This window comes from Lates calcarifer, linkage group LG3 (genome assembly GCF_001640805.2).
Source record: "Lates calcarifer isolate ASB-BC8 linkage group LG3, TLL_Latcal_v3, whole genome shotgun sequence".
In the NCBI taxonomy this organism is placed as follows: Eukaryota; Metazoa; Chordata; class Actinopteri; family Centropomidae; genus Lates; species Lates calcarifer.
Genome location: NC_066835.1, coordinates 22,541,931 through 22,554,048, shown reverse-complemented (window position 1 = coordinate 22,554,048; position 12,118 = coordinate 22,541,931). Strand labels below are relative to the sequence as shown.

The 12,118-nt window shown below is 40.7% G+C and overlaps 5 gene segments (V, D, J or C); 4 read left to right on the top strand and 1 right to left on the bottom strand.

The window, feature by feature from the left end:
- Window positions 1–2,570, top strand: part of LOC108892139 (Ig kappa chain V region BS-5-like) — a 32,708-nt gene extending 30,138 nt beyond the window's left edge. The window contains 1 exon segment of the V gene segment in view: window positions 2,184–2,570. Coding sequence covers window positions 2,184–2,503 — 320 coding nt within the window.
- Window positions 1–12,118, bottom strand: part of LOC108892119 (Ig kappa chain V-III region MOPC 63-like) — a 64,761-nt gene that overhangs the window by 39,783 nt on the left and 12,860 nt on the right.
- LOC108892126 (immunoglobulin kappa variable 2D-29-like) lies at window positions 6,259–6,971 on the top strand. The segment is given in 2 exon segments: window positions 6,259–6,412; window positions 6,632–6,971. Coding segments are annotated over 2 exon segments (357 nt in total).
- LOC108892135 (immunoglobulin kappa variable 2-24-like) lies at window positions 9,641–10,308 on the top strand. The segment is given in 2 exon segments: window positions 9,641–9,753; window positions 9,973–10,308. Coding segments are annotated over 2 exon segments (357 nt in total).
- LOC108892136 (immunoglobulin kappa variable 2-29-like) lies at window positions 11,274–12,104 on the top strand. The segment is given in 2 exon segments: window positions 11,274–11,390; window positions 11,610–12,104. Coding segments are annotated over 2 exon segments (357 nt in total).

Here is a 12,118-nt window from a genome sequence, read left to right as displayed (position 1 = left end):
GAAACTCCTAAACTGCTTATTTACACAGGAAGTCAAAGACCATCAGGGATCCCAGTTCGTTTTACAGGCAGTGGATCAAACTCTGACTTCACTCTGACCATCAGTGGAGTCCAGGCTGAAGATTCAGGAGATTATTACTGTAAGGGAGGCAAAACTATCAGCAGTGGTTATGTCTTCACACAGTGAAAAGGCGTCGTACAAAAACCTCCCTCACTCAGACTGAACAGAAACTGAAGTGACTGCTGCAGCTGGAAGCTACTGCAGAGACTGATACAGTTCACTGAGGACACACACACACACACACACACACACACACACACAACATGTCACTAAAGGAAATTCTGGGATTATTCAGTGTTAGGTTACAAACAGTCTGTTTTCCAGCTTAAACTCCCATTTAAACTGTCTGTCACAGGCTGACATGTCTTTGAGCTCACTTTCTCACTTTAGAATGAACTGATCTTTCAACTGCTGTTCAACATTTTGTTTCAGTAAACTGACATTACATTTGTGTATGAACCATAGATAAGACATACGTTTAGTAACTGCTCAATGTGTATGACTCATGGCTGAGTTATACATATTAAACAAATAGTTCTACTTTTTCTTAACTTTCTAGCTGCCTCCCCCTGAAGCCAGAAAGTATAACTGCAGCACAAAGTGATTGTCTTCCAGTTTTCACCTAAACCATGTTCTTACATGTTTTTACTTCACATTTTAGGATGTACTTACAGATTTTTAAGTGCATGTTTTTCCAGTCAATCTATTTTTGAAACCCTGAGATTTCATATGAATACAACAGCTGCTGTGACTAACCTGTGGGAAAGATCTAATCGAATATCTACAGGTTAATGATATTTTCTGCATTTTCTAATGAGAGCAGTCACAGATAGATCTGCTTATACAGCTCTTGAAAGTCAGTCTGAAATGAGCCATTATGATTCATTGTGATACCAAAGTTGCTCCACTACATTTGAACTGAATCTTACTCATATCAGATTTTCCACAATAAAAACATTACCCTCTATCTCATCACAAAGTCACAAAGTCAAACAAGATTTTATAGCATGTTGGACTCCACCAAGGTTGCCCTTTGTCTTTTATCCTGTTTGTGATATTCATGGACAAGATCTCAAGTTACAGCAGAGGTAAGGGGAGTGTCTGGTTTGGGAACCTCAGAATTGGATCTCTGCTCTTTGCAGATGATGTGGTTCTGTTGGCTTCATCTGACGTTGGCCTTCAGGAGCTTCATGTCCCTGCTGGGAACCATGGCCTGGGGCAGTGCCTTTTTCCTTCCTGGTTGGGGGTGAGTTGCTGTGAAGGTGTTTAAGTTTTTCAGGGTCTTGTTCATAAGTAAGGGTGGAACAGAAGCTGACAGGTAGATTGGTGCAGCGACAGCAGTAATTTGGACATTGCACCAGACGGTTGTGGTAAAAAAAAAAAATTAAAAAATGAGTTGAATCATAAGGAAAAGCTCTCAGTTTACCAATAACTCCACATTTCAACCATCACAAGCTTCGAGTAGTGACTGAAATAATGAGGTCACAGATACAAGCAGCTAAAAGCTCAGCCTTAGATGTAGGGTGAGGGGATCAGACATCTGGACGGAGATTGAAGCAGAGCTGCTGCGCCTTCACATCAAATATATATATTAGCTATTGTTTAACCTAAAACTTTTTTTTGTAGTTGTTGTATAACATTGTGAGTTTCCTCAATTTCCATACGGATGATTTAAACGGTGAGATGTCCCATCAGTGAGGAGGAAACAGCCTGATGTGTTGAGGACAGCTACAGTTGACTGACTCTGTGTGTTTGCATATCTGTCCTGCCTCTCTGCTCCCAGCCGTTAAGAGGCCAGTGTTGATCAGTGGCTGTCCAGGCCTTTCAGAGCCACTGACACGCTGGCAGCACAATCATCATGTCTCTGACTCTACTGCTGGCCACCCTGGGGCTCCTTGTTCAGGGTGAGACTCTCTTCTGAAAACTTTGACACTTCAGGATGCAACCAGGTTCACCACAATGATGTTCTGCTATGATGGAGAAACACTCAAACAAGCAGCATTGACCTTCTTCCATCTATTCTCCATGTTAAAGAAATGATCCTCTTCTGTTTGGATGTTGATCATCTTTCTCCAAGCTGGATTTGTCTCAATAATCATTCTCCTCTTTTTCATGTTTTCCAGGTTCATCAGGAGACATCATCCTGACTCAGTCTCCTGGATCTCAGTCTGTTGTTCTGGGACAGACTGTCTCTATCAGATGTAAAGCCAGTACAAGTGTTTATAGCAACCTCCACTGGTACCTTCAGAAACCTGGAGAAGCTCCTAAACTCCTGATTTATGCAGCTACATCCCGTGAGTCTGGAGTTCCAGATCGTTTCAGTGGAAGTGGATCTGGGACTGACTACACTCTGACCATCAGTAGAGTTCAGGCTGAAGATTCAGGAGATTATTACTGTCAGAGTTGGCACTATATCAACAGTCAGTGGGTGTGCACACAGTGAAAAAGCATCGTACAAAAACCTCCCTCAGTCAGACTGAACAGAAACTGAAGTGACTGCTGCAGCTGGAAGCTACTGCAGAGACTGATACAGTTCACTGAGGACACACACACACACACACACACACACACACATACACCTCATCTGTTGTATAGAAAACACCACACAGTTTACCTTCCATTACAGAGCCGAAAGTTTTTGCACACAAGTTCCCAGAAATACTACACATGGGAGTATTCTCTGGAAAACACACACACACACACACACACACACACACACTAGAGAATGTGCTAGATATCACAATAACAGGATATAATGGGATACGACACACACACACATATACATACATGTGTATGTGCACATGAGAGGTACACACATACATACGCATGTAGAAGAATCATCTTATGTCACTCATGTATCAGACATAAAACACCCTCCGAACAAGGTTGATTCCTTGTTTTACACAAAGAAACCTACGAGGACACACACACACACACACACAAATACAGTTACATTTTCTTTAACCTTAACAGCCCATAGTTGTTAAAATTACACCAGAATCTGACACTGACTCACAAACTATTGCTGAATGAACAGAGAAAGCTTAGATTAAACTTAGCTGATGTCTTTACTTTTTTTCCATTGTACTAAACAGCTTCATTTCAGCTTAAAGTCTCTCCTGTCCAACACTGGCCCCTGGACAAATTGTAATTCTTAACTCTGAGACAGCCAAGGTGGCTTTGATGCACTTCTTTAATAATATTTACCATATTATCAAAAATTATCTCACCAATCACTGTTGCAGTTCTCTACAGAGGGAGTGAATCATATGAAGAGAGGTTTGGACCAATGCAGTGAATCAACTTCATCTCCTTTCAACTGCAGGGAATTTGGTGACATTCATGAAGAAATCAATGAACAATGTTACCAACCAGACTGAAATCATGTGGTGATATCAGAATGTAAAACTCTTGTATTGTTTGAATGGTGACATCCTTTTTTCCAAATGATGTGTGTGTTTGAGTTTGTGAGTTTGTTTTTCCCTGCAACTGTAAACTATATTACATGAACATAAACACCATTAATAGTAAAGGAGCATTTCAAAAAGCAAAACAATATAACAGCTATTACATTAACCTTAGGATCAGTGGTATTCACAAAATATCTTCAACTAACTTTTCTGATTCGCATCTTGATTGCTATGAAAAAAAATCTTTTCAGTGCCCACTACTGTCAAACACCAGCAGTGTATAAAGTCTGAACAACAGAGGATCCAGGATGGAGCCTGGTGGGATACCAAAACTTAACCGCTGGTCAGTGTTGACCAAATGAGACAACATCACCTCTGTCTGACAGAGGAGACTTAAACCAGTTTAACACTGTGACACAGAGGACAACATGCACTCAGTGGTACACCTTTATTAGGTACACCTGTAGAATGAAATGTAATCCAGTAGAACAGCCCTGCCAAACAATTCAGTCTATTCAAATTGATCATGTTTATTATCGAGGTCATAGTTAGAAGTGATGATGTACTGATCTACATTATATTGACAGATGTTTCTAACTTTATATACAAGAGGGGCAGAATGTTTGTAAAACATTGTATGAATAACATGAGGTTTACTACAACACCATCACTAACTATAACCTCAATACAAAACATTTACTTGAAACTTTAAAAACAGAGTCAACAAAAACTGTGAATTAAAGACATAATAAAAGTTGACTAAATGACAGGAGAATTGTCTGGAAGTGCATCAGACTGTAATGGTGAAAACCTCATTAAGGTGACACTGAGTGTACAGCAATGTGCAGTCTATGTTAATGTATATTGTATATTAAGTTTAAACTCCAGAGGATCCAGGATGGAGCCTTAATAATAATATATCTGCATATATATATATCTGTGAGCCTCATGATATCTAAGGAGTGTCTCCATTATCTCCTTTTTAGCACTGTGACTCAAGGGGTAACATATCTACTGTGAGGTGTTCCATCAGTGAGGAGGAGACAGCCTGATGTGTTGAGGACAGCTACAGTTGACTGACTGTGTGTTTGCATATCTGTCCTGCCTCTCTGCTCCCAGCCGTTAAGAGGCCAGTGTTGATCAGTGGCTGTCCAGGCCTTTCAGAGCCACTGACACGCCGGCAGCACAATCATCATGTCTCTGACTCTACTGCTGGCCACCCTGGGGCTCCTTGTTCAGGGTGAGACTCTCTTCTGAAAACTTTGACACTTCAGGATGCAACCAGGTTCACCACAATGATGTTCTGCTATGATGGAGAAACACTCAAACAAGCAGCATTGACCTTCTTCCATCTATTCTCCATGTTAAAGAAATGATCCTCTTCTGTTTGGATGTTGATCATCTTTCTCCAAGCTGGATTTGTCTCAATAATCCTCCTCTGTTTCATGTTTTCCAGGTTCATCAGGAGATAAAATCCTGACTCAGTCTCCTGGATCTCAGTCTGTTGTTCTGGGACAGACTGTCTCTATCAGATGTAAAGCCAGTTCAAGTTTTAGTACCAGCTACCTCAACTGGTGCTTTCAGAGACCTGGGGAATCTCCTAAAATCCTGATTTATTCAACTACAACCCGTTATTCTGGAGTTTCAGATCGTTTCAGTGGAAGTGGATCTGACACTGACTTCACTCTGACCATCAGTGGAGTTCAGGCTGAAGATTCAGGAGTTTACTACTGTAATGGTTGGCACTCTATCAACAGTCAGTGGGTGTTCACACAGTGAAAAAGCGTCGTACAAAAACCTCCCTCAGTCAGACTGAACAGAAACTGAAGTGACTGCTGCAGCTGGAAGCTACTGCAGAGACTGATACAGTTCACTGAGGACACACACACACACACACACACACACACACACACAGATGATTTTTAATGTTCATAGTTTTCCTCCTGAACTTCAAACAGTCCACCTCCCACCTCAACAACCTGGAAGTGTCCTCAAATGAAGAGAACAGCTCCAGTGAAGAAGCCCAGTCAGACCATTAAAACCACAACAACATGTAGCAGAGTCAGCTCCACTGATGTCGACCCACAAACCAGATTCACAACATACGAAACATCAATGTCCCACTGACACCGAGGTTCCATATCTGCAATGGAACAAATGTTTTCTGAGGCAGAGACACTGACACTGTCAGAGAAACAATGTTTTCAGAAACACAAAACATACACAACATGTCACTGAACAAAAGAGTGTTGGCAGAGGATCAAATTTAGCTTTAGACACAGAGCATGTATGTAATTTATTATGAAGAGAAAGACTGAGTGCACATTTACTGAATATCTCTTTATGCTGATGATATCTGACTTTGTATTTCTGATCTTAAGTTTGCAGATGATACTACAGTTGTACAGTTGTAGGGCTCATCGCACACATCTCAGACAACGAGGAGACAGCCTACAGGGATGAGGTGGAACATCTCACAGAGTGGTGTGTGGGCAATGACCTGCTTATTTCACATTTTGTAAATATGTATTTTTACTATATATTTTATTTTATTTTTTCTATTTATTCTATTGATATTATATTTTTGTCTTGGAGGGTAGCCACACACAGTTTCGTTGTACTTGTGTATAATGACAATAAAGCTGATGCTGATTCTGATTCTGATCTTAAAAACCCAACAACATTTCTTTTATTCTCCATGAGGATGATTTAAACAGTCAGTACTCCCAGCATTGAGGAGGAAACAGCCTGATGTGTTGAGGACAGCTACAGTTGACTGACTCTGTGTGTTTGCATATCTGTCCTGCCTCTCTGCTCCCAGCCGTTAAGAGGCCAGTGTTGATCAGTGGCTGTCCAGGCCTTTCAGAGCCACTGACACGCCGGCAGCACAATCATCATGTCTCTGACTCTACTGCTGGCCACCCTGGGGCTCCTTGTTCAGGGTGAGACTCTCTTCTGAAAACTTTGACACTTCAGGATGCAACCAGGTTCACCACAATGATGTTCTGCTATGATGGAGAAACACTCAAACAAGCAGCATTGACCTTCTTCCATCTATTCTCCATGTTAAAGAAATGATCCTCTTCTGTTTGGATGTTGATCGTCTTTCTCCAAGCTGGATTTGTCTCAATAACCCTTCTCCTCTGTTTCATGTTTTCCAGGTTCATCAGGAGACATCATCCTGACTCAGTCTCCTGGATCTCAGTCTGTTGTTCTGGGACAGACTGTCTCTATCAGATGTAAAACAAGTTCAGGTGTTGTTAGTGACCTCCACTGGTACCTTCAGAAACCTGGAGAAACTCCTAAACTCCTGATATATAAAGATGTAACCCGTTACTCTGGCGTTTCAGACCGTTTTACTGGAAGTAAATCTAGTAACACTGACTTCACTCTGACCATCAGTAGAGTTCAGGCTGAAGATTCAGGAGTTTACTACTGTCAGCAGAGTGAGAGCCTCCCGTTCACACAGTGATACAACGTCATACAAAAACCTCCCTCAGCTGCAGAGGAACTGATCTGACTCAACAGCTGCACTGACACTAAAACTGTAAAGCTCTGACTAAAGCAGATTCTCAAGCTGTAGGAAACATTCACTGATAGAAATACTGTGTTTAATTTATGATAAAGATATTGAATACATTACTCATTCAAATTACAGAGTCAGGAGGTATTAACTGAGTAGGTATCTGTTATTGGAAACACCAAACTCAGTTCAAAATGAAAGACAATTCAACTGAAATTAAAATGTAATTTAAAGAATTTGTTAAAGATAACATTGTTATGATCAAATTCCAAATCCTAAGAAATTGTTGAAATTTGTGAGTTTAACTAAATACGCCCATCAAAGTAAAACAAAACTCACTAGTATTGCTAAAAACTTTTATGTTGTACGGTTATGTTGTGAATCAGTTTATCCAATCATATTGTTGTAAAATCAATACTAAGCAATGACAAAGTCCCTGTGACCTAAACCAGTAATGAAATGAGTCAATGTGGATTTCATGGATCAGCTGTTACTATTAAGACATGTGATAGCAGACATGTATCACTTTAATAATAAAGCAGACTGAAAATAAACTCATGTATCTATTTTGTCATGAAATACTGAGGATGACTGCATCTCTAAAATCAAACAGCATCATTGAGATATATGATAGTCAAGTTAAACAGACATAGAGAGTTGCAGAGTGAGTGCAGAGTCAATGGATATCTCTTTATGCTGATGAAACCTGACTTTATATTTCTAATCCTGATAATCTAACAAATATTCTATTAACCTCCATGAGGATGATTTAAACAGTGAGTTGAAGGTATTTTCATCCAAAATATGAGCACTGACACATTTTAAATCAACACTCAGTGAGAGCATTTCCATAGAGAGCCACTTTGCATCAGCAGCACCATGCTCCAGTGCTCTGGGAGAGTTTATAGTCCTGAGAGTTGAAGACTGGATGACTGACAGCTGTCCTTCATGACAACAGAAGCCACAGAAATCCTCCTCATCAAAAACATGACTTTGACCTCCGTCCTTATCTGGACTCTCCTCTGCTTCACTCAGGGTGAGGAAAATCATTTTTCTGTCCTGTGAAAATCATTTGGAGTGTAGCTGAGTTTCACCTCACCATCTCATGTCCAGTGTTTCTTCTCTCTCCTCAGGGTCTATTGGACAAAATGTTGTCTTGACTCAGCCAGCAGCCAAAACAGTACAGCTGGGTCAAACTGTCTCTATTGAATGTAGGGCCAGTTCACAAATTGGATCATGCTGTTCCCCCAAAAAATACTACCTTGCTTGGTACCATCAGAAAACTGGAGAAGTTCCTAAACTTCTGATCTACTACACATCAGACAGAGAGTCAGGAATCTCCTCCAGGTTCAGTGGAAGTGGATCAGGGAATGGAGTTGACTTCACTCTGACCATAAGTGGAGTCCAGGCTGAAGATTCAGGAGTTTATTACTGTAGCAGTTGGCACTATATCAACAGTCAGTGGCTGTGCACACAATGAAAAACTGTCGTACAAAAACCTCCCTCAGTCAGACTGAACAGAAACTGAAGTGACTGCTGCAGCTGGAAGCTACTGCAGAGACTGATACAGTTCACTGAGGACACACACACGTCTTGGTTGTACCATGCTCCTGGACACCTGTGACTGATATTGTTTTCCCTAACACCTTGCCCTAACCTTAACACAACTGAATTTGTAATCCTAACCCTTAAACCAAGTCTTAACCTTCAAAAAGTCACTTAAACATGCAGGGTTCAACATGCTGGCTGTTGGCTACCACTTTTCACAACCTACATATATAGAAAAACAAGGAAGAATTTATTAGGAACAGAAAATTGTTGTTTACTGATTTGACTGGAGTTATTCAGCAATGTCTAACTGTACACCTATGTACCATTCACAAACAGAAAAAATCCCATGTTGTTTATTCAACACCAGCAGCACATGACGTTTAAACTCCAGAGGACCCATGATGGAGCCTTGTGGGACACCAAGATTTTTATTGATAGTAGCTAATGAGTGTTGACTGAGACAACATCCTCTCTGCCTGATAGATGAGAACAGAACCAGTGACTCAATGAGGAACATTTCTAACTTTATATTGGAGCTGACAGTATCAATACCTGCTCATTATACTTTCTTTTTCATGTCTTTCACACATTTTTCTACACATAGACACAAATTCAGAAAATATATTCCACTTGTTTCTCATCTCTGAATAACTTGTATACACATTACATCCATTACACTGTCGCTGAGAAAAGGAAATGCTTCACCTTTCTTAGCAGAGTTGTCATCACTTATTCACACATTTTCTTTGGAAAAACATCAAAATAAAACATTGAAATCTGAGCTGTAAAGTGTGAACCCACAAACACCACATGGATTATTCAATGCTGAAGTTACTCAGCCAAAAGTATCAGTCACTGGTTCAGCACAGCTGTTGTTAACTGGCACTGTCAGTAAAGGGTTCTGATGCTCTCATGATTAGATGCTGCAGCAATAGGCCTCTAACAGACTGAGTATAAACGCTGTGGGATAAACAGTTCCACAGTGTAGTAGTCCCATCAGTGAGGAGGAAACAGCCTGATGTGTTGAGGACAGCTACAGTTGACTGACTCTGTGTGTTTGCATATCTGTCCTGCCTCTCTGCTCCCAGCCGTTAAGAGGCCAGTGTTGATCAGTGGCTGTCCAGGCCTTTCAGAGCCACTGACACGCTGGCAGCACAATCATCATGTCTCTGACTCTACTGCTGGCCACCCTGGGGCTCCTTGTTCAGGGTGAGACTCTCTTCTGAAAACTTTGACACTTCAGGATGCAACCAGGTTCACCACAATGATGTTCTGCTATGATGGAGAAACACTCAAACAAGCAGCATCGACCTTCTTCCATCTATTCTCCATGTTAAAGAAATGATCCTCTTCTGTTTGGATGTCGATCGTCTTTCTCCAAGCTGGATTTGTCTCAATAACCCTTCTCCTCTGTTTCATGTTTTCCAGGTTCATCAGGAGACATCATCCTGACTCAGTCTCCTGGATCTCAGTCTGTTGTTCTGGGACAGACTGTCTCTATCAGATGTAAAGCCAGTTCAAGTGTTGATTACGATCTCCAATGGTACCTTCAGAGACCTGGAGAAACTCCCAAACTTCTTGTTCGTGATGATACAATCCGTCATACTGGCGTTTCAGATCGTTTTACTGGAAGTAAATCTAGTAACACTGACTTCACTCTGACCATCAGTAGAGTTCAGGCTGAAGATTCAGGAGTTTACTACTGTCAGCAGAGTGAGAGCTTCCCGTTCACACAGTGATACAACGTCGTACAAAAACCTCCCTCAGCTGCAGAGGAACTGATCTGACTCAACAGCTGCACTGACACTAAAACAACAGAGGTTTGACACATGCATTTAAGGAATGAATAATACTGTGGACATTTGTAGGATTAGGAAACTGAAATCATTTCAATTGAAAATTAAATTCCAGAAATATTTTATTGGTCTGCAGTTTGAGTTAAGATTACATGATTGTTTGATATAATGTTGCCACTCTCAAGTTTACCCCCAAGATTCATCATATCTCAGCCACCTCAAAAACTTAACAAAAAGAAACATCATCTATCACTTTTGTTGTCACTAAAATAAAGAAATGAGCATGTAAATAATAACAACCTACCACCTACTCTCCTCCCTGTTGAAGCACCAAATGGCATTTTACCTTCTCCTCCTCACCTGTGCTTTACAAGCACACACAACACCACACAACTGTCAACACTGGATTTTTTTATTACTGCTGACAATCACAATCTACTATAAGCACACAAATGATTCATAAGTGAACAAAGTTCAACCAAATGTCATTAACTACTGAACAGTTTTACCCATCCTCCTACATCCTAACACTGCCCAGTCCCTCACTGCTGAGAGGATCTAATGATGTAAACCTGTTTCCACTCTCCATGATTGAGCAGCTGATCTACCCTCAACAACCCAGACAGACCAACTGAAAACATACAGAGTGGACTGACCCTTCAATATATCATAAACCTGTGAACAAAGATAAACCACATATCACACCAATGTATTCAGTTATTCAAAAGAGTTACTGGATATCTCTGGATGACACCTGACTTTATATTTCTGATCATGTAAATCCAACAAGATTTCTATTAATGTGCATGAGGATGATTTAAACAGTGAGGTGTTCCATCAGTGAGGAGGAAACAGCCTGATGTGTTGAGGACAGCTACAGTTGACTGACTCTGTGTGTTTGCATATCTGTCCTGCCTCTCTGCTCCCAGCTGTTAAGAGGCCAGTGTTGATCAGTAGCTGTCCAGGCCTTTCAGAGCCACTGACACGCTGGCAGCACAATCATCATGTCTCTGACTCTACTGCTGGTCACCCTGGGGCTCCTTGTTCAGGGTGAGACTCTCTTCTGAAAACTTTGACACTTCAGGATGCAACCAGGTTCACCACAATGATGTTCTGCTATGATGGAGAAACACTCAAACAAGCAGCATTTACCTTCTTCCATCTATTCTCCATGTTAAAGAAATGATCCTCTTCTGTTTGGATGTTGATCATCTTTCTCCAAGTTGGATTTGTCTCAATAACCCTTCTCCTCTTTTTCATGTTTTCCAGGTTCATCAGGAGAAATCATCCTGACTCAGTCTCCTGGATCTCAGTCTGTTGTTCTGGGACAGACTGTCTCTATCAGATGTAAAGCCAGTTCAAGTGTTACTTACGACCTCCAATGGTACCTTCAGAGACCTGGAGAAACTCCCAAGCTTCTTATTTATGATGATACAACACGTTATTCAGGCGTTTCAGATCGTTTTAGTGGAAGTAAATCTAGTAACACTGACTTCACTCTGACCATCAGTAGAGTTCAGGCTGAAGATGCAGGAGTTTACTACTGTCAGCATGATGAAAACCTCCCGTTCACACAGTGATACAACGTCGTACAAAAACCTCCCTCAGCTGCAGAGGAACTGATCTGACTCAACAGCTGCACTGACACTAAAACAACAGAGGTTGTAATAAATAATGTAATTTATAATGATCGACTTTGAAAATGTAAACACTAAATATATTGAATTTAACCTTGAAGGTTATATTTTATTTATTTATTTTTGTATTTATTTAATTTT